Source organism: Hypanus sabinus, chromosome 6 (assembly GCF_030144855.1).
Source record: "Hypanus sabinus isolate sHypSab1 chromosome 6, sHypSab1.hap1, whole genome shotgun sequence".
Taxonomy (NCBI): Eukaryota; Metazoa; Chordata; class Chondrichthyes; order Myliobatiformes; family Dasyatidae; genus Hypanus; species Hypanus sabinus.
In genome coordinates this window covers 78,541,556-78,565,051 of record NC_082711.1, presented here as the reverse complement: position 1 = coordinate 78,565,051, position 23,496 = coordinate 78,541,556, and the positions used below count along the sequence as shown (strand labels likewise).

Genomic DNA, 23,496 nt, shown 5'->3' with positions numbered 1-23,496 from the left:
ATTGGTATTTATGCCATCAGGTTGGAGGCTACCCAGATAGAGTGCAAGGTGTTGCTCCTCCACCTTGAGGGCATCCTCATCTTGGCACAAAAGGAATCCATGGACCAACACCTCAGAATGGGAATGGGAATCAAAATTAAAATGTTCGGCCTTTTGTCGCAGATGGTGCAGAGGTGCTTGACAAAGCAGTCCCCCAAATTATGACAGGACTCACCAATGTAGAGGAGACCACAATGGGAGCACTGATGCATTTCACTGTATGTTACAACATACGTGTGACAAATAAAGTCCAACTTCAGTAGGTTTGCTTGTGGATTTTCCACTACTGACTGTGTTTGCCCATTTTAACCTGCATCCCCTGTAAAGCTTGCTCAGTTTGCTAGTACCAGGTGTCTGACCTTTTCTTTAACCACGTTAGTGAGAGACCTGATCAAAGCACTTCCACTTTGCAGCTGTACACATCCCCTACTCACCGAGAACACCTCATCCCAGAGACTGAGCCTGATGCTGCACAAATGCAATTATGTTTGTCAAATCTTGTGCTTTGGCAATTTTTAGGATTGTAGTCCCTAAATCCAAATCCAGTATTCAGTGAGTATTGAAGAAACACTGGGCTCTGTACTCACCCTATCATTATGCACACACACAACCCCCATTCATTCTCACTCTTTGTTTCTTTTATCATTTGATCAGTGCTCTGACAATTCCTTCCCGTTTATGTGCTTTAATTTTCCTTTCAAGCCTTTTGAAAGACACCTTTTGTCTTTGCCGGGTACTTAAAAGGTAAACAAGCTCTTTTGGAATTTCTTGCCTAAGTATTAAAAGCTGGTACTGTAGCAGCGTGGTGGCTTTATAATCACTGTCATTAAATGGTAACGCTAATGTTTCAATCATTCTGAGAACTCCTTTCAGTAGGTTTGTAGCGGTGTGCAACATGCAGCGCTAAAATTACGACACGGAGTCGGTAACTGCAGTCGAAGGAAAAAACTTTATTCGAAATCCTCAGCCTCACTTTTAAGCCTCCCTCAACCTGCCCCCCATGGCGCAGAGGCTCCAAAGCTCTGTGCTCGCAAACCCCCGTAGGCTATCTAATTGTGAGTCGGTTCGGATGTGCCAGGAAATGGGTCGCCACAGGTTCACATTTTTATTGTACAGCAAGGGAGTAAGATTGTCAGTGACCACTGAACACATTTGTTCTATTTTGTCAAACAAATTGAAGACGTGCTGAAGGTCTCAGCCCAAAACGTTGACTGTTTACCCTTTTCTATCGATGCTGCCTGGCCTGCTTAGTTTCTCCATCATTTTGAGTGTGTTACTTTAAATTGGAGATTTTGTTCTTCAATGAAGAAGCACTGACTTTTTTTTAAAAACTAGTAACAGTTTTAATGGTATAGTCAAATTTGACCATCAGGTTTCTCTTATAATGCACAGCATTTGACATATGACTGTATCACATTTTGAGACAATAATTAAATGTTTCTGTTAATATTGTTGCGTATAATTCAGCTTACTCTAAAGGCACTGCTCATTAAAATAACATAAATATGTCAAGCTCATTTTAGCGTATCTCCCAGGACCTGCCCTCTTCATACTGTTACCGTCAAGAAGGAGGTGCAGGAGCCTGAAAGCATACACTTGGTGATTCAGGAACAGCTTCTTCCCCTCTGCCATCCGATTTCTAAATGGACATTGAACCCATGAACACTACCTCACTACTCTATTATTTCTGTTATTTTGCACTATTTATTTGAACTGAACTATTTAATAGACATATATATACTTAAAGTAACTCAGATTTTTTCTCTATTTATCATGTCCTCATTTTACTGTGCCATAAAGTTAACACATTTCACAATATATGCTGGTGATATTAAACCTGATTCTAATTCTAATACAATGACAATCCTGAGCATCCTTTATTATCCTCTGCTTGATGTAATCAAGGAGCCTATGATATTCTGTGACACTAGAATTGACAGCCATGAGCTATCCAGCTTCTTCTATTGTCCATTTTCCCTGCTAAAACTCATCCTTAATCACCCTGCCATTTTCTTAGCTTTGAAGCTCTGTGATTCTCCTATCCATGAGCTCTGCTCATTTTATCAGACTTCTGGTCGTTCTCTTTCTGGCCACTTGCCTGCTAATAATATTTTGCTCATCTCAGGTCATTGAAAAGCAAAGCAACAACTGCAGATGTTGTTAATCTGCAATAAAAACAGAAATTGCTAGAAATAGTCAGCTCTTCAGGCAGCATGTGTGGGGAGAGGGAGATGGAGGAGGAGTGTGAGAGAGAGAAAGAAAGATGTCAATTTTTCTAGAAGAAGGTTGTTGACCTGAAACATGAACTCTCCCTCTTCCCACAAATGATGCATTAATTGTGGAGTATTTCCAGCATTTTCATTTATTGTTTACTTTCAAAACTGTTGCTGTCACATCAACCTCAAATCCATCCTGCCTCCCACATCCACCTTCCTTCACTTTCCCCTTGAAACACTGTCCGTGTTTTATATCTCCACAGATCTGTGTCCATTGTTCTGTTCAATCAAGTGTGCACTGCAGTACAAAAACAGGCAATCAAAAAAATAATCAGTGTTGTACCTCATGAATTTAAACACACTAAATATTTTAGGATATCTCTCAGCAATCAATAAAATGCATTGAATGTGAAAATAATATTCTTAGTGTCTACTACAATTTATATTGTTTAACTTATAAAGAGGGATAAGGTTTCCCTCATTAATGTATAACAAGCAAATTTAAATGAAAAAGTTGCATCAAAGTGAGCAGTTTTTGGCAGTATTATTCATTTTTTCACTAGTCATTCAACATCATTCATTGAATGATTTAGGAAGCTACATATGACACTACCACAATATTTCATGATGTAATTATCTCTCAACTGCTCTAGAGCCAATCAATATAATTTCTTTCCCATGAACTGAAATTTCTTGCTTTAAAATCAACCTCTGTAGACAACCTTCTTGCGTTCCAGCAATGTGACAAATCTGTTTATCAGATTGTCCATCCATAGCTCAATTACTGATGATTGGTGCCAAATCATAGACAATGGTGGGGTCTTTCACCCTGAAAATTGGATTAAAATGAGCCTAGCTATTTCAGACTTTTATAGCTGTCAGAACTTGCAATCTTGATTTGAAGATGGAGCTGTCTTCACATATAATGTACTAAAGAGACACAACCCATTCAGATGTGAAGTGAATTTTTGATTCAAATAAAAGAGAAGAATTGGCAGAATTATGAGGATAAGATCATTATCCAGAACTACTGCAGCATGCCCGCACTTAACTGACCCATATGTGGAAAACGTATCTTTCTTATACTTCACATTCTTGAGTCAGGCACTAAAGTTCAATCAAAGAATTTAGGAACAGGCTCTGCACCCTCCATGTCTGCACCAATCATGCTACCAATCTAACTAATCCTATCTGACTCAAGTGGTCTGTATCCCTCTTTCCCCAGGCTATCTCTCTAAATATCTCTTAAAAGTTGCTGTCATATCTGTTTCTATCACCTCCTCAGCAGCGTTCTGGCACCCACCACTCTCTGCAGAAAACAAAGTGCCTCGCAAATCTACTTTAATCTTTTCCCTCTTACCTTAAAACTGTTCCCTCTGGTATTTAATATTTCTACCTGTGAGAAAGAGTCTGACTATCAACCCTATCTATGCTAATTTTATATGCTTCTATCAGGTGGCCTGAAATCCTCGAGTTTTACCCTCCTCCCTTTATGGTTACATTCTAATCCAGGCAACATCCTGGTAAATCTCTTCTGCATCCTCTCTATAATCTGTACATCCTATTCTTGCTTTGTGGAGACCAGAACTGTATACAATACTCCAAATGTGACCTCACCAACATTTTATGCAGCTGCAACATCACTTCCTGCCTTTCATACTCAGTGTCCCAACAGATGAAATCAAGGATACTGTTTGCCTTCTTCATTACCCCATCCACTTATTACCACTTCTGAGGAGCTATGGACTTGCTCCTGAAGAACCCTCCAAATATCTATACTCCTAAGAGTCCTGTCATTTACTGCACACTTTCCTCTTGTATTTGACCTCCCAAAATGGAACACCTCTATCTACTATTTCTCCAACCAAATTTCCTGCTAGATTCTTCGACAACTTTCCATATTATCCATGGCTTTCCATGGGAATTGGTTTATCATTATTACATGTACCAAGTAGCAGTGAAAAACTTGTCACATACTGTTTATACAGGTCATATTATCTGGTACAGTGAGGTAGAACAAGGTAAAACAGCAATAATGCAGACTAAAGTAGACAGCTACAGAGAAGGTGCTGGTAAACAATTAGGTGCAAATTCTCAACAAGTTAGATTGTGAGGTCAAGAGTCTATCTTATCAGATTCACCAATTTCATGTCAACTGCAAACTTCCTAACAAGCACATCTATGTTTGCATTTAGTTAATTTATATATACAGTATCGTGAACAACAGAGGTCCCAGCACTAATCAATGCCGAACACCACTTATCACTGACCTCCAGGTAGAGAACCATGCCTCACTATTATCTACCTTACCAAATGACTGTGTACCCCATGTTCCTTCATCTTCTGGATCAGCTGACCCTGTCAAATACATATCAAGTTCACTATGACTAATCAAGCAGTGGTGTAAATCAGAGCCAACTCCTCCCCTCAGCACCAGAGTCTCACTGATAAATTTAAGGGAAAGGCAAAGTTAGTGGTTGGAGGATGGTCAGTGGTCAATCAAAGGCAGATACATTTATAATTTAAATAAACTATAAAAACTAAAGTCTTCATAAATTCTAAAAATAAAATAGATTAGGAACACAAAACCACACTAATGGAAGAGCAAGAGTAGGATATCTGACCCCCTGTATTTAATATGGCTAATCTGTAACAGACTTCTGTGCCAGCTCATACGGAACCCTCAAAAATTAATCTCCCATCTTTTTAACCGTCTCCAGTGATCAGGCCTCCACAGCCCGCTGTGATAGAGAATTATCACCTTAAAAATATAAAAACATCTCAAATAAATAAAAATATTGATCATGCAAAAGAAATTTTTACAGGGGAATATGAGGCGTATGTTTTGTGCTTTTACACAGAAAGTGGTTTATATCTGGGACATACTGTGAGAGGAAGCTGGTGGGATTAGATACAATTATGACATTCAAGAGGTATTTAGACAGACACTTGAATAGACAAGGTGTAGAAGGATAATGTCCAAACACAGGCAAATGGGATTAGCATGGATGGGCAAAATGCTCAGCAGGTAAAAGGTGGGCTGAAGGGAACCATTCTGGGCTGGACTAACTCTGTAAAATTGCTCTATTAAATTTACTATTTAACTTGTATATCTCGAATTCTTACTGAAATCAGTGAGTTTCAGACATTGTGTTAGGCCTGATGATAAAGAATCTGAGAAGCAATTCCTCAGTGTAATAGCAGGCAGTGCCAATGATACCAGGCTCATGCTGGGACTCCAGTGATGAAACATGGTGACAGATGAGTGCCCTGAATCCATTCGTAAGTAATGGAATCACAAAGGCTTGTGTGTAAATCTTACTTCAGTTCAAAGACATGACTGCCTGTGGTTTCCTTTGGAACCAATATTTTTAACGGTTAAGATTCAGCCCTTTTATGAATTTGTAACAGCAACATGCTTCATTTTTACATGCAATATTGATAAAAATTATAGACCAGTGAGTCTTAGTTCAGTGGTTGGTAAGTTGATGGAGAAGATCCTGAGAGGCAAGATTTATGAACATTTGGGGAGGCATAATGTGATTAGGAAAAGTCAGACACGAGGAAATCTGCAGGTGCTGGAAATTCAGACAACACACACAAAATGCTGGTGGAACACAGCAGGCCAGGCAGCATCTATAGGGGAGAAGCGCTGTCGACATTTCGAGTCTCCTGATAAAGGGTCTCAGCCCGAAACGTCAACAGCGCTTCTCCCTATAGATGCTGCCTGGCCTGCTGTGTTCCACCAGCATTTTGTGTGTTGTTGTAGGAAAAGTCAGCACGGCTTTGTCAAAGGCAGGTCATGCCTTATGAGCCTGATTGAATTTTTTGAGGATGTGACTAAACACATTGATGAAGGAAGATCAGTAGAGGCAGTGTATATGGATTTCAGCAAGGCACTTGATAAGGTACCCCATAAAAGGCTTATTGAGAAAGTAAGGAGGTATGGGATCCGTGGGGTCACTGCTTTGTATATCCAGAACTGACTTGCCCACAGACGGCAAAGACTGGTTGTAGATGTGTCATATTCTGCATGGAGGTCAGTGACCAGTGGTGTGCCTCAGGAATCTGTTCTGGGACCATTACTCTTTGTGATCTTTTATAAATGACTTGGATGAGGAAGTGGAGGGATGGGTTAGGAAATTTGCTGATGACACAAAGGTTGGAGCTGTTGTGTATAGTATCGATGGCTGTTAGAGGTTACAGCGGGACATTGACAGGATGCAAAACTGGGCTGAAAAGTGGCAGATGGAGTTCAACCCAGATAAGTGTGAGCTGGTCATTTTGGTAGGTCAAATATGATGGCAGAATATAGTATTAATGGAAAGACTATTGGCAGTGTGGAGGATCAGAAGGATCTTGGGGTCCATGCCAGTGGATACTCAAAGCTGCTGCACAGGTTGACTGTGTGATTAAGAAGGCATACGATGCACTGGCCTTCATCAACTGTGGGATTGGGTTCAATAGCTGAGAGGTAATGTTGCAGCTATATAGGACTCTGGTCAGACCCCTCTTGGAGTACTATGCTCAGGTCTGGTCGCCTCCCTACAAGAAGGATGTGGAAACCTTAGAAAGGGTGGAGAGGAGATTTACAAGGACTTTGCCTGGATTAGGGAGCATGCCTTATGAGAATAGGTTGCATGAACTTGGCTTTTTCTACTTGGGGTGATGGAGAATGAGAGGTGACCTGATAGAGGCGTATAAGATGATGAGAGGCATTGATCGTGTAGATAGAGACTTTTTCCCAGGGCTGGAATAGTTGCCACAAGAGGTCACAGGTTTAGGGTGCTTGGAAGTAGGTACAGAGGAGGTGTCAGGGATAAATTTTTACGCAGAGAATGGTGAGTTCTTGGAATGGGCTGCCAGAGATGGTGGTGGAGGCGGATATGATAGGGTCTTTTAAGAGACTCCTGGATAGGTACATGGAGCTTTGAAAAATAGAGGGCTATGGGTAACCCTTGGTAATTTCTAAGGTAAAGGCATGTTCAGCACAGCTTTGTGGGCCAAAGGGCCTGTATTGTGCTGTAGGTTTTCTATGTTTGTAATATTTCTTTATTTTTAAACACCACAATTCATTCCATTCTGTATTGTTGTCAGATTAGTATTCTGTTAGGGCACATTCTGAATTGAGGATGCATAGCAAAATATTAAATACAGCAACTGATCATTAGACCTGAAAATGGACTGTAGATTAAATTTAAAATGCAGCTCTGGACAATAGGTTCCTAGCGATAGTGCTGATTAACATTAACTTTGGGTGATGGTAGTGTGGGTGTGAAGAAGGAGGTATGATAGTTTTAAGACCATTAAGATACAGAAGCAGAATTACACCATTTGGCCCATCAAGTCTGCTCCGCCATTTCATCATGGCTGATCCATTATTCCTGTTAGTCCCAATCTCCTGCCTTTTCCCTGTATCCCTTCATGCTTTGACCAATCAAGAATCTATCAACCTCTGCCTTAAGTATTCGTAAAGACTAGGCCTCCACAACTTCCTGTGGCAATGAATTCCACAGATTCTCCACTACTGTCTGGTGAAAGAAACTGCTCTTCATCTCCATTCTAAGAGGATGCCCCTCTATTCTGAGGCTGTGCCCTCTGGTCCTGGACTCTCCGACCATAGGAAACATTCTTTCCACATCCACTCTATCAAGGCATTTCACCATTCAACAGGTTTCAATAGGAGCACCCGACATTCTTCTGAATTCTTGTGAATGCAGACCCAGTGCCATCAAAATCTCTTCATATGACAGGCAGTTCAATCCTGGAATCATTTTCATAAGCCTGCTTTGAACCCTCTCCAGTGTCAGCATATCCTTCCTAAGATATTGGGCACAAAATATTCCCAAGTGAGGCCTCTTCAGTGCTTTATAAATGCGAACATCACATTGGCCTTCCTCACCAGAGAGTAAACCTGCAAATTACCCTTTAGGGAATCCTGCAGAAGGACTCCCAGGACCCTTTGCACTTCAGTTGTTTGGATTTTCTCTCTATTTAGAAAATAGTTAATCCTTTCACTTCCTCTGCCAAAGTGCATGACCATGCACTTCCTGACACTGTATTCCATCTGCCACTTTTTTGCCCATTCTCATAATCTGTCTAAGTCCTTCTATTCCTCAAAGCTATCTTCTCCTCCACCTATCTTCATATCATCCACAGACTTTGCAACAAAACTATCAGTTCCAACATCCAAGTCATTGACATATAACATAAAAAGAAGTGGTCCTAACACAGACTCCTGTGAACCACCACTAGTCATTGGCAGCCAATCAGAAAAGGCTCCCTTTATTCCCACTCTGCCTCCTGCCAATCAGCCACTGCATCATCCATGCTAGTACCTTTCCTGTAATACCATGGGCTCTTAACTTGTTAAGCAGCCTCATGTGTGCACCTTGTCATAGGCCTTCTGAAAGTCCAAGTACACAACATCAACTGATTCTCTTTTGTCAATACTGCTTGTTTTTTCTTCAAAGAATTCCAACAGATTTCTCAGGCAAGATTTTCCCTTGAGGAAACCATGCTGACTATGGCCTATTTTATCATATGCCTCCAAGTACCCCGAAAATGCCATAACAATTAATTCCAACATCTTCCCAACCACTGAGGTCAGACTAACTGGCCAATAATTTCCTTTCTTCTGCCTCTCTCCCTTCTTGAAGAGTGGAGTGACATTTGCTATTTTCCTGAACCATTTCAGAATCTAGCTATTCTTGAAAGATCATAACTAATGCCACCACAATCTTTTCAGCCACCTCTTTCAGAATCTGAGGTGTACACCATCTGGTCCTGGTGATCTATCTACCTTCAGACCTTTGTTTCCCAAAAACATTCTCCCTAGTAATGGCAACTTTACACAGTTCTGGTCCCCGACACTCTTGAACTTCCACCACACTGTCATACATTTAGTCTGCCATTTCCTTGTCCCTCCATTACTACCTCTCCAGCATCATTTTCCAAAGGTCCAATATCCACTCTTGCCTCTCTTTTGTACTTTATATATCTGAAGAAACTTTTCGTGTCCACTTTAATATTATTGGCTAGCTTACTTATGTTTTCCATCTTTTCCTTAATGACTTTTTTAGTTGCTTTCTGTTAGTTTTTAAAAGCTTCCCAATCCTCTAACTTCCCACTAGTCTTTGCTCTATTATACATCCTCTCTTTGGCTCTTATGTAGGCTTTGAGATCTCTTGTTAGCCACAGTTGGTTAACCTTGCAATTAGAATACTACTTCCAGTTTGGGCTGTATATATCCTGTGCCTTCCAAATTGCTTCCAGAAATTTCAGTCATTGTAGTTTTGCTGTCATCCCTGCCAGTGTTCTTTTACAATCAATTTTGGCCAACATCTCTCTCAAGCCTCTGTAATTCCCTTTAGTCCACTATAATACTGATACATCTGACTTCAGGTTCTCCTCAAATTTCAAGGTGAATTCGATCGTATTATGATCTCTTTCCCCTAAGGGTTCTTTTACCTTAATCCAGAATAGATTAACCAGGGCTTAACCAGGGCTTGTGGGCTCAACCAGGAGCTGCTCTAAAAAGCCATCTTGTTTGCATTTTCTATCTCCCATTGTAATTGTAGACCACACTCTTACTACTGCATGGGGTTATATTTAACTTCCATCATAGTCTTTTTACCCTTGCAGTTCCTTAGCTCCAAATACCCACAACAATTCAACACCTTCTGACCCTATGTCACCTCTTTCAAATTATTTAATTTCATTTTTTACCACAGAGCCACTCCACCCCCCACCTTCCTGCCAATACCTTCGATACAAAGTGTATCCTTGGACATTAAGCTCCCAGCTCTAATCTTTTTTCAGCCATGACTCAATGATGCTTATGACATCATACATGCCAATCTGTACTTGCACTACAAGTTTATCTACCTTATTCTGTATACTGTGTGCAATCAAATATAACACCTTCAGTCCAGCATTCACCCTTTTTGATTTTGTCCACCTTTTAAATATCAAATCATCCTGTTGACTGCAATTTTGCCCTATCATCGGAGTCTTCTTGCTCGGAGTCTCATTACAGATTTCTTTTTGTTTATAAACCAACTACCTCATCCTCAGTATTATCAATCTGGTTCCCATCCCACTGCCAAATTAGTTTAAACCCTAGCAAATCTGCCAGCAAGGATATTGGACCCCCTCAGGTTTAGGTGTGTAATGCCCTGGTTCACATCTTTATTGTTGTGCTGTAGGTGTTTAGCAGTTCTGGAAGAGCAGTCTGTTCTTCTTTCAGCCAGCTTGGGTTATTGTTGAAGATAAGGGATGACAAGGAATATGTGGCATCCAATTAGGATGGTGGAACTGGAGGGAGGTTTTTCTGGTGAGGGACACTGAGATTGGTCTTGGGGATTTTGTTCGGCGGGAAATGACGAGAGAAGATGCTGGAGAGAACCGGTCGTAGGATGTGTCCCAGCGGGAGACATGTTTTTTTTTCCGAAATGGATTGTGAGCGACGTTCAGAAGGTGGTGTGAGCTTTCAGACAGGCTGAGGGCCCAGTGCATATGTGACCGAAAAGTTCAAGATAAGCTCCAACTTGAGCACATTTAACTGTTTAATTAAAATGGGCCCTTTTCTTTTTGTTTTCTTTACTAACCCTTAAGTTAAGGTTCATAAATATAATTCCTTTACTCGTATGCAGTGTACTGTCTGTCATTTCGTGGCACTGAGTTGTAACAGGGTAGCAAATTGCACAGCATCCACACAAACCGGGGTTTGGGGTGGGAGAGCCATTTCAGCCTCATGTGTTTGGCGGGGCCGGAGATTGTCTTCCCTAGACTTACGCAGCCAAGGAAAACGGGGTTTCAGCTTTCAGGTGTAAACTGTCCCTTTTGTACAGGTTGTACCTTCCTCGGACAAGATTCCAATGAATTCAGAAATCTGAACCCCTGCCCCCTGCACAGGTTCCTCAACCACACATTCACCTGCCAAATCATCCTCCTTTTTATCCTCAATGGTATGTGAAACAGGCAGCAATTTAGAGATTACCACTCTGGAGGTCCTGTTTTTCGGCTTTCTACCTAGCTCCCTAACATCTCTCTTCAGGACCTCCTCACCCTGTCTGTCTGTGTCATTGGTGTCAATAGGCTCACCTCCACCCTTGAGAATGCCACGTAGTTCAAAGGAAACATTGTAGGTACATTGTAAAATATAGAATTGTCATTTGATCTTCAGCCTATAAAATGCCATGCAATATTGGGTTGAAAAGTCCTCTTCCTTCAGAAAGTTTCTCATTCTTTTGAATAATAAACTACCTTTTACAGTATCTACCAGCTGTGCCTCTCCAGTGACTTTGTTCACATTACAATATTAGGGGGCTCATCCAGGATGCCTTCTTGTGACCCATCGTGTGGCCAGTAATCTCAACAGTTTAAGTGGGTGAGTATTTTTAAAATCAGCGCTCACACTTGGATCTGTTTGTGTCGGTGGATATGGGATCACGAGGTATCATGATCACGGCAGAGAGCTGAACTAGTAGATACAAAAAGTGTGCATGCATGTGTGTATATATAAAACTAAGCCTTTGTATGGTAATTTGGTGAGACGGGGATGCCATTTGCAAAGGGTTGTTATTTAAGGCTCTGGATGCTGCCAGTGGGGGGGGGGGGGTGTATACTCATTCCAGGAACTGTATTTTGGCAGACACATGTGTAACCTTGTGTAACAGTTAGATGAAAACGAATACAACAAGCATTAGGAGTTCTTGCCATAGAGGGAGTTCAGAGAAGGTTCATCAGATTGATTCCTGGGATGGCAGGACTTTCATATGAAGAAAGACTGGATCGACTATGCTTATACTCTGGAATTTAGAAGATTGAGGGGGGATCTTATTGAAATATATAAAATTCTAAAGGGATTGGACAGGCTAAATGCAGGAAGATAGTTTCCGATGTTGGGGAAGTCCAGAACGAGGGGTCACAGTTTAAGGATAAAGGGGAAGCCTTTTAGGACTGAGATGAGGAAAAACTTCTTCACACAGAGAGTGGTGAATCTGTGGAATGCTCTGCCACAGGAATCAGTTGAGGCCGGTTCATTGGCTATATTTAAGAGGAAGTTAGATATGGCCCTTGTGGCTAAAGGGATCAGGGGGTATGGAGAGAAAGCAGGTACAGGGTTCTGAGTTGGATGATCAGCCATGATCATACTGAATGGTGGTACAGGCTCGAAGGGCCGAATGGCCTACTCCTGCACCTATTTTCTATGTTTCAGACGCACATAAGTGGCAGATTGCAGAGTACATACTCAGCGTGTTTATGTGTACACAGTTTAATTTTTATCCTTCATGTATATGTTGTGTTTCTACTGACAGGAGAAGGGGCAATGGCAGGTTACTGGCACCTTAAAACCAGTCATTTCGGGCAGATGGGGCTCATCAGCTATGGTTGGCAGCTCATCTAGAAGGAAAACTCTGACCTCAAACTTCCACTACCTTGCAGCCATATCCATTCATGGGGAAGGCCTCTGGAGTAAACCTCGAGGGGAAAAAACTGGAGCTGGAGTCCCTAAGGCCGTTTTCCATTGAGTTCAATGCTGACTGGTAACTCCTGCAACACTGCTGTATCGGCCTCTGACGTTCCTGTGGGTTCATGAGTTGCATGGAAAAGGGGAGCTTGCTACATGGGCAACAGCTTTCTCTCCACAATTATAGACTTAGGGCTGCTGAAATATTAACTTCAGCAACCAGTCTTGAGACCTGAACATGGATTGTAGATTAAATTCAAAATGCAGTTCTGGACAATAGGTTCCTAGAGCTGTGAACAGCAGTTAAGTGGAAAAACCAGGCAATGCTGATTAACATTCATTTTGGATGTCTGGAGTGTGGGTGCGAAAAAGGAGGTGTGGAAGTTGTATGTAATTCAAAGGAAGCATTGTACATACATTGTAAATATAAGTTGTTTCATTGATCTTTAGTATATGAAATGTCATACCATATTGGGTCAAGCAGGCCTCTTAAGAGAGTGTCTCATCCTGTTGAATTATATCCACCACAAACATGAGAAAATCGGCAGATGCTGAAAATCCAAAGACTGTTTACTTGTTTCTAGGGATGCTGCCTGGCCTGCTGAGTTTTGTGTGTGTCGCTTTATACCCTCCAGCTGTGTCTCCCCGGTGACTTCATTCACATTACAATAGATTCTACAATATTTCTTCTGCAGCTTTGTAACTTATTGGAGGAATTACTGATCTTGGATCACATTAATAAATTATCTAGACTGATTAGAAGGAAAAGACCATTGCTGATCTTGAATATTCATCAGGAAAGGTTGAGGACAATTGTTAATTCCTTTGTATATTTCAGAATCAGAAATAACAAACCAAAGCACTTTTCTTTGGCTTGTTTCCCAGACTAGCATATTTTGAACACAGTACTGATAGAAACACACATAGAAGAACTTCAAAATATGTTGTTGTGACTAAAAAGCTGTCTCTGTATGCATTCTGAGGAACAAGTTGTTTTTCTAAGGTTTGTTTCATGTTATTTCTTATTTCCTCCAATACACCAGAGACGCTCTTTATTTTTGATATAGAAAATCAATGAAGATTTTTGAGCTGTAAAATTTAGATTTCTTCAAATTATTTATTACTTTAACATGCACATTTTCACATCTTTCTAAGTTTCTTGAAGTGGTTTATTTCTATTTACAATATTTAAAGAGGCAGTCCTGCTATCCTAGGTTCAAGCAGTTAATGAAGGTATTTCTGGAACGTTGATACAAACCCATCATGCTGGAAACTGCAGCAAATTAGCATTGTATCAAACAATGCTAGTTAATGTTGTTTTAATTTTCTACCTTCTTTAAAACTAAATTATAAATGCTTAAATTTTCATTGCCTTAAACAATTATACCATTTCCATAATCCTGCATTTGTATAACTTCTCATATGTACAAAAAGATTTTGATTAGCCATTTTTAGTAATTAAAATAGAACATTGAAAATTACATTCACATCAAGAAAAATATTATAATAATTGAATGAATTAGATTAATTTTTTTGCCTACATTTCATGATCTTTAAGTAGATCATTTTAAAAAGGATGGAATGGTGGATATATGTTGATTTATTTGAATTATTCAAAATAATTCATTAACATGGACAAATTAAACGGTTGATTATCAATTTGCACATTGCACAAGATTTTTCAAACATTTATTTGTGTTGTAACTTGAGCATCTTGACATACCCAGACAGGATGTAATGATAACTATTTAATTTTGTTTTAGGTCCCAACTGTTTTGCAGGAGTTTCCATTATCCCAGCCGGACGAGAGGTGAAGATCGATGAATGCACAACCTGCCACTGCTCCTATGAAGATGGCACCTGGACAGTTGGCCATCAAGCAACCTGTATCAAAAATGACTGTCAAGAAACTTAGACAAGAGATTGTACAGTAAAAAAACAAAGAAGTCTGTTATGAAATTAAATTGAAGAATGCTGTTTTTGTATATATTGTATTGCATACCATACTTATATTTAATTAGTTACATTATTTGTACAAAATCCAAGCAATAAAAAAGTGACTCGTATATTTCAAGCATCACAATTTGGCACTTTTAATTTTGAATAATGTGAGTTTAGAATACTCTATCACTGTCTTATCAGCACTATACTCCCTAGTATCCTCGCAAATGCTCTTCTTCTTGACGGAATAATAGCAAAGACTAAAGGGTGAGAAACATGCAAATAATGGTAAATGTGCAACAGCTGTAAATATTTTGCATTAGAGTAAGTAACAAGCAAACATAAAATGCAAACATTTGCATTTAGAGATATTTTATGGCTATTACAGCTGCTTTGTAGGTTTAAAGGATAGGATGGTTTTGTGGTGGTTGGATACATCTGGAATCTAAAAAGCTTTGCTTCTACTAAACCCACAGCAATTTTATGTGGTATTCATCATTTGTTTTTAACATTTTAAAAGCATCATTTATCTTTTTTTTCCTCAGCTTTTACTGTTCCCAGCCAAGACTTCCACGCCAGCATTGTTCTTCTATAGAAATATCCATAACTTTGGAAGGCAGGAGCAGTGCCCCAATATTCCCTTAGCTTCTTGAGATGGCATAGCATATAGCGTTTATATGTCTTATGGACAAAACAGCACAAACTCACATCCTGCTCGTCAAAAATCTTCAGGCATGACTTTGTCACGCTGTGAAGAGATAATGGAATGAAATAAATAATTTAAGTTCCTTGGATCCAATCAGGGTGACCATTGATGGGTGACCACACAGCAAATATAAAAAAAAAATCGGGCACCTTCTTTTTAGGATGTGGGGTTGCATAGGGTGGACTGAGGAGATTCTCCTGAAGCATTCAGTATAACAAGCCTGTAGGCAGACTGCTCACACAGCCTCCATTGAGACATACAGCAGAGTAGGTTTCTTGGAATGACTGCTGTGGAGAAAGACAAGGAACTGCATGCATTTGGGAACCTTCAATACTTGGTTAATCTGTTAAAAAAGGGATTGTTCTGCAAAGGGCAAAGTATAATTCATTAATTAAAGTTATTTTATAACAGAGGTGAGAATTGTTTATTATTATATCATTGTCAAAAGAGAACTTATAAACCCTTCCACCTTGGGATTTGGTATTCAAAATTAAGTATGCTAAAAACCACCTTCCCATTTCCATGAACCTTGCCTCCGTACACTCTTATCCTACTGATCACTATCTCATTGAAACCTATCAAATATTGAAAGGCCCAGAATGGACTTGGGGGAGTCTAGAACCAGCGGGCTTGGCCTCAGGATACAAGGACCTCCCTTTAGAACTGAGATGAGAAGGAATTTCTTCAGCCAGAGGGTGGTGAATCTGTGGAATTCATTGCCACAGATGGTTGTGGAAGCCAAGTCACTGGGTATATCTAATGCATCTGTTGATAATTTCTTAATAAGGGTGTCAAAGAGGAGAAGGCAGGAGAATGAGTTTGAGAGGGATAATGAATCAGGCATGATAGAATGGCAGAGCAGGTTCAATGGGCCAAATGTCCTAGTTCGACTCATTTATTTATTTAGAGATACAGTACATTTTGGGCCCTCCTCCATTTCAACCTACACCGCCCCAGATGTTAATGTCTGGCCTTCCCTTCAGACGAGCTATCTGAGTACTGTCATTAAGAAACTGAAATGCCAATATTCAATTTGCTCTGTTAATTGCCATTCCCTACACTATATTCCCAGTGTATAGGCAGATAACTGTGGCAATTGGATTGATTTCCTGCAGTGTGCAAATATCCGATGGTTCTTATCAGTCATGGAATTTATGAGCCCTTGACTAGATCTATGCTCAAGAGCTGTTACTGAGGAAGATGCAGAAGTGGTGGCATGAAGTGATGGACAGCCAGACTTTGCTTCTCTGCACTGGTTTCCTTTAAACATGCCTTAATGTTCCCCTCTCCCTGCCTTGGCAATTGCTTCTGAGAGTTCAGTGTTTGAGAGCATGACAAGAGCAGCCAAAGCTGGGGCTATCTATTATGATGTTTGGCAGAAGGTGGGCAGAAGCAGAGGTGGCAGCCATTTCTGCAACAAATTGTGCATAACCAATTAGCTTTGCAAATCCCATCTGGCCTGTGCAATGGTTGTGACCCAGGAATGCTGGTTTGAGTCATGTTGAAATGTAAATAATCACACACACCACACTATACTGTTAATTATACACGATATTTCATGAAGCACTGGCCATCCTCAGGGAATTGATCACTAATATGAAACATGGGAACAAATGACATCCTCTCAGAACCCTGATTTGGAGGAGATGGAGCAAACCCTCTAATATCCCAATATTATCCAGGTACCTAATCTCCCTGATACATAGAGGTATATTCTAAGCAGTGCTTCTTCTCTCCCAGCATTCCACATTGTGGATAATGTCCTGGATTTTGCTGTAGGAATCATGTTAAGGCCACAAATGTCATAATATTAAGCTAGACAGTAATATCTCACATAAACAGTTGGAAAGGAAGCAGGTGTATAAATTACTGTTATCCTTTATGGACTTCACATTATTGATTCCTCACTGACACACTTGGCATTGAAATGAATAGAGGGTCATAAAATTTCAGAAGCTGCTCAATAATCATCCAGAATATTTCTAGCTCAGTGAGCTTGTAGGAAAGAATGACTTTCATTCGATATTGCTCCAAACTCTCCCAAAATAAGGGATAAATATTGGCAAGGGAAGTTAAGAATAAATTCACCAAAATGTATTAAGAATGTTCAATTTCAGACGGCAAGCAGAGATTCAGCAGTGATGTTAACCTAGCACTCCCTCAAAACAGTACTGTTTTATCAAACTAATATCAAACTAAAATTTGCCCCCCCCCCCAAGTCTACAAAAAACTTGAACCAATGGCATTATGGAAATGAATAATGGTTTTGATTACTGCCAATAATTTGACATTTCTCTTACATGTGTAGTCTCATTCCTTCAGATTTCATGAAGATAATTTGAAAAAAAATCATTGTTTATTTTAAATTTTTTCTTGATCTTTTTAAGCTCTCTAGTTATCTTCCTTTACCACTTTATTTTGTTTTCCGGACAGGATTTTGCATTGAATATTTTACAGCTGATGCCTCAAAGTTCAAGCTCTGCACTGCTGATTAATGGCCTTTCAGTCTAATTGGCTGAAGAGATATTTCACTTCTTGTACTGATCACACAGTTGCCAGAATCCAGGTTGGGTTGCTTCACTGCTTTGGATTTATAATCACAGCATGTAGCAGAGCAATAACTTACTGCAAGTCTAATGGCATTCTGTTATGTTTTGTAACTCCAAAACATCGAACTAATTGGGATGTGTATGCTTAGTTGCTCTTACTAGATGCACACATATGAAGTGGTGGCATGATGACGTATGCCATTCATGTACTTTTACATATAGCCCATAAAAGCAAACAAAGAATGCTTAATCAAACAATATATTTACAGTATTACTCAAATATTATTGAAATATTAAATACACAACACTCCTCTTTGCTTAGTTATAAAGTCCAGCTCAATATAGAATGCAGCTCAACTTGTATAAATACATGTGCAAAAGTCTTAGGCAGCTTAGATTTTTTTAGTTTCCGATGGTAACTACACAGAGCCCTGATCTCAACATCATAGAGTCATAGAAAAGTAAAGCACAGAAACAGGCCTTTGGTTCCATCTTGTCCATTCCAAACCATTTAAATTGCCTACTCCCACCAACATGCACCAGGATCATAGCTCTCCATACCCTGACCATCTATGTACCTATCCAAACTTCTCTTAAATGTTGAAATCAAGCCCACATGCACCACTTGCGCTGATAGCTCATTCCACACTCTCACAACCCTCTGGGTGAAGAAGTTTCCCCTCATGTTCCCCTTAATCTTTTCAGCTTTCACTTTAATCCATGACCTCTAGTTGTAGTCGCAACCATTCTCAGTGAAAAAAGCATGTTTGTATTTAACCTATCTATACCCCTGTTAATTTTGTATACCTCTATCAAATCTCTCAGTCTTCTACATTCCATGGAATAAAGTCCTAACCTATTCAATCTGTCTTTCTAACTCAGTCCTCCAGACCAGGCAACATCCTTCTAAGCTTTCTCTGTACTGTTTCAACATTATTTACATCCTTTCTGTAGGTTAGTAAACAAAACTGCACACAAAGCTCCAAATTAGGCCACACCAATGGCATGTACAACTTCAACATAACATCCCACCTCTTGTACTCAATACTTTGAGTTATGAAGGGCAAATTGCCAATGAATTATGGACCTGTATTCCCAGAATCTTTTTTTCTACTGCACTTCTCAGTGCCCTACCATTCACTTGGTAAGACCTGCCCTGGTTGTTCCCACTGAATTGCAACACTTTGCACTTGTCTTCCTTAAAGTCCATCTGCCATTTTTCAGCCCTTTTTTCCAGCTGGTCCAGATCCCTCTGCAAGCCCTGATCACCCTCTTCACTGTCCACTATACCCCAAGTCTAAACATCATCTGCAAATTTGCTGATCCAGTTATCCACATTATCATCCAGATCACTGATATAGATGACTAACAACAAAACCAACCTCTTCAGCCCTCTGCTAGTCACAAGCCCCCAGTCAGAGAGGCAGCCATCTCTACCACTCCCCAGATTCTTCCACAAAGCCACGTCGAATGCAATTCAGTACCTCATCTTGAATGTTGAATGACTGAACTTTCTTGTCAAATGATTTACTAGAGTCCATGTAGACAAATACCACTGCCTTGCCTTCACCTACACTTTCTATGAAGTTGATGTCACCGTGTCTCACTTCCATAGACTATGTGGCCGTTCCCCAAATAAATAGATGCAAAAAAAAATCCGTTTAAGATCTACCCATCTATTTAGGCTCCACACATGGATTACTATTCAGATCTTCCAGAGGACCAATTTTGTCCCTTGCAATCATTTTGCTCTGAACATATCTACAGAACCTCTTAGGATTCTCCTTCATCTTGTCCACTAGGACAACCTTTAGCTCTCCTGATTTCTTTCTTAAGTGTTCACCTGCATTTTTTACTCTTGTTACTCTTGTGGGATAACATTTTTCCTGATAAATGCAAATCGGGTCACTCTGCCTGGCAGGTGAGACTTGTGGCTACAAAACAATCTCAGGTTCTGGGGCTTTCTCTGTGGTGTTTATAGGAGTTGACTCTGGGACTGCAGGAAGTTGTTGTCACAACTGTGGACACCTTTCTTCTGGATGTGTTGGAGTCCCAAATACTGCTTGGTAGACTACCTGATCTGCTGATCTATCCCAGGTCTTCAGACAAAGCTTTGAGCTAAAGCTTTCATTTTGACAACACCTAGATAAAACCATAGATATAGGAGCAGAATTAGACCATTAGGCCTATCGAGTCTGCTGTGCTATTTCATCATGGCTGATCTATTTTTCCTTGCAGCCCTCTCCTGCCTTACCCCCGTATTCCTTCATGCCCCGACCAGTCAAGAATCTATTAACCTCTACCTTAAATATACAAAAAGACTTGGCCTCTCCAGCTGCCTGCGTCAAAGGCTTCCACAGATTCACCACTCTCTGCCTAAAGAAATTCCTCCTCATCACCGTTCTAAATGGACACCCTTCAATTTTGAGGCTGTGCCCTCTGGTCTTAGATTCTCCCACTATAGAAAAAAACCTCCACATCTACTCTATCAAAGCCTTTCATCATTTGATACATTTCAATGAGGTCACCCCTTCATTCTTCTGAATTCCAGTGAATACAGGCCCAGAGTCATCAAACACTCTTCATATGACAAGCTATTTAATTCTGGAATCATTTTCATGAACCTCTTTTGAATCCTCTCCAGTTTCAGCACATCCTTTTGACAATAAAGGTCTCAAAACTTTTCACAATACTCCAAGTGAGGCCTCACCAATGCTTTATAAAGTCTCTACATTACATCCTTACTTTTATATTCTAGTCCTTTTGAAATGAATGTTAACATTGTATTTGACTTCCTCACCAGAGACTCAACCTGCAAAGTAACCTTCAAACAATCCAGAGGACTCCCAAATCCCTTTGCACCTCAGATTTTTGTGTTTTTTTTCCATTTAGAAAATAGGTAACCCTTTCATTTCTTCTACCAAAGTGCTTAACCATACACTTCCTGACACTGAATTCCATCTGCCACTACGTTGTCCATTCTCCTAATCTATTTAAATCCTTCTCTAGTCTCCCAATTTCCTCAAAACAACTTGCCATCAATTCCATCATCCAAATCATTGACATATAATGTAAAAATAATCGGTTCCAACATGGACCTCTGAGGAATGCCTGCAGCCAACAGAAAAGGCTCCCTTTATTCCCTCGCTTTGCCTCTTGCCAGTCAGCCACTGCTTTATCTATGCTGAAATCTTTCCTGTACTACCATGGGCTCATAGCTTGTTATCAGCCTCATGTGTGGCATTATTTTACCCTTGATATGACTGAGTTTTTCGGTGCCATCTTTGAACATTGCTGTCCAGTACCTTTTTTTAATTTGCTTTCAGCTGAATCTATCACTAGGGATTTGGCATACAGGTAGTGGATGGATCTCCAATACAGTTGTAGTTACCTCAGCCAATCATGGCTCCACAATGCTGGCCATCCTATTTTTCACTCAATCAAGTCAGATGTAATTTGTTGATTGTTGTATTTCATGGTTACAAATGTCATTTCTACGGGAACTATCTTTACTCCAGTATAAGTTCTCAGTTGGATATCCACAGGTTTCAGTTCAATATCTTTGAACTCATTTTGTTCAAACTCATTTTGTGGAATGGCTGAAATGGCCGAACCAGTGTCCAGTTCCATTTTGATTAATTGCCCATTTACTTCTGGTGTAAGCTATATTACTTGCCTTTGCATTGTAAATTGCAAGGCTACCAGGTCCTGGGTCATTCTCATCATTTTTCTCTTCCCTTTGCAGTCCTTTTATTTTTGTCTGCCCAACATGCTCTTTGTATGTGTCTTGCTTTGTGGCATTTTCTGCAAGTTTCGCCTTTAAACCTGCATTGGTCTGGTGTATGTGAGCCCCTGCCATAATGGTTACATAATTTGTTCAACCAAGCAGCATTCGGTTTAGACGTAATTTTGTTCACGCTCGCTTACAGTCCTGACAGCAACTCAATTGCATTTCTGGTCATCTTTTCCATCGATACAGTGATTTCAACTGCTCTCTTCAATGTGAGTTGGGCTTCAGGTGGGAGCCAAGCTAAATGATCACTCAGTGCATCATTAAGCCCATCACTGAATGCTGAGACAATTTCTTCAATCGAGCCACATGTGTTGAAATGGACTTCTCTTCCTTGTGATTGTGCTTATGAAACCTAAAGCATTCTGCAATCAACAAAGGTTTTGGTTCTAAATGCTCCTGCATTACTTTCATGATATCAGCAAAGCTCACTTCATCTGGTTTGGTTGGAACAGTCAAATATCTATGCAAACTGTATGTATTTCCATCTATTACACTTAGCAAAACTGGCACTCACTTTTCATTGGCTGTTTTATTTGCTTCACAAAACTGTTCCATTTGTTCAGTATACAATATCTAGTTATCTGTTGCGTAATCCAATGCATCTATCTCTGATTGCTGCTTTTTCAAAAAATCATTATTATCACCCGATACGCACTGTTTATGAGCCCATAGGTGTTGTCCATTTTCCGCCTTTTTTAACTCAACCATCTCTCTCTCCCCCACTTCTGAAAAAAAGGAAACATACTGCACATTTTTTTAAACTTGAATGTCTCAGTGCACTTCAACAGGTAGGTAGTTGACTCTGATTCATTTTAAAACAACTTCATCATTACTGCTATGTTCTGCAACTCCAAAACAAAAAAAAATAATTGAAAGAAAAACATGACAGTCCAGGATGTTTGTGCTTAATTTTGTCTTACTTTAGTAAGGCACACACATGTGACATGGTGGCATGATGACATATGCCATTCACATACTTCTACATATAACCTGTAAGGAATTATGTAAACAAACAAAGAATGCTTAATCAAACAATACATTTACAATGTTACTTAAATATTACAGAATTATTAAATGCACAGCATATTTGTCCTCTGGTCACCACATAATCTAGGCACTATAAAGAAAAGTTATCCCCTGTATCTTCATCAGAAGAACTACAAATAAATGGTTCAGACAGTGGTTAACCCATTTTTCCTAATTCATCTGTAAATGCTGTGTCAAATATGGAGGAAAATTCCTGGGGAAATTCACTCCCCTTGCATTAGAACTTTCACTGGTGCTTCAGTGCCTGAATTCCATGAAAATCAACTGCTTACCAGCTAATTTTCCTTCAAATTGTATGTACATACAAGCTCAGGGGTTACAATATTGTACCTCATGATGGTACTGCAGTTCAGGACTTTAAAACATATCTTCCATAAAGGAAGGCATAGATAAAGGAAAGTTGAGCAATGTCGACTTTCAGAAGAAATGGATCTGGAGATTAACAGCTGAAAGGGAGGGGTTGCAGTATTGAGATGGAGTGTTGGAAGGGAGTGGCAAGTAGATAGTTAATGCTTTCCTGCTGCTTCTGGATCGCATGTTCATGTCAATGGATGACTTCCTTTGGATGTCATACTCTGCTGAATCTATCAATGGCTCACCCATGCTGTCAGCAAAAATACAGACAGCTTGATCCAAACAGAGCAGCAAAGATGATTTAGCTGTAAGCAAAGACACCAAAAGCATCTGGACTGGACAGGATACCTGGCCACATACTAAAGACCTGTGCTGAC

At 40.0% G+C, this 23,496-nt stretch overlaps 1 protein-coding gene across 1 annotated transcript in view; it reads left to right on the top strand.

The window, feature by feature from the left end:
- Window positions 1-14,644, top strand: part of vwc2 (von Willebrand factor C domain containing 2) — a 158,187-nt gene extending 143,543 nt beyond the window's left edge. The window contains exon 4 of the mRNA XM_059971461.1: window positions 14,493-14,644. Coding sequence (XP_059827444.1) covers window positions 14,493-14,644 — 152 coding nt within the window. The remainder of the gene's footprint in view (window positions 1-14,492) is intronic.
- Window positions 14,645-23,496: the final 8,852 nt, after the last annotated feature.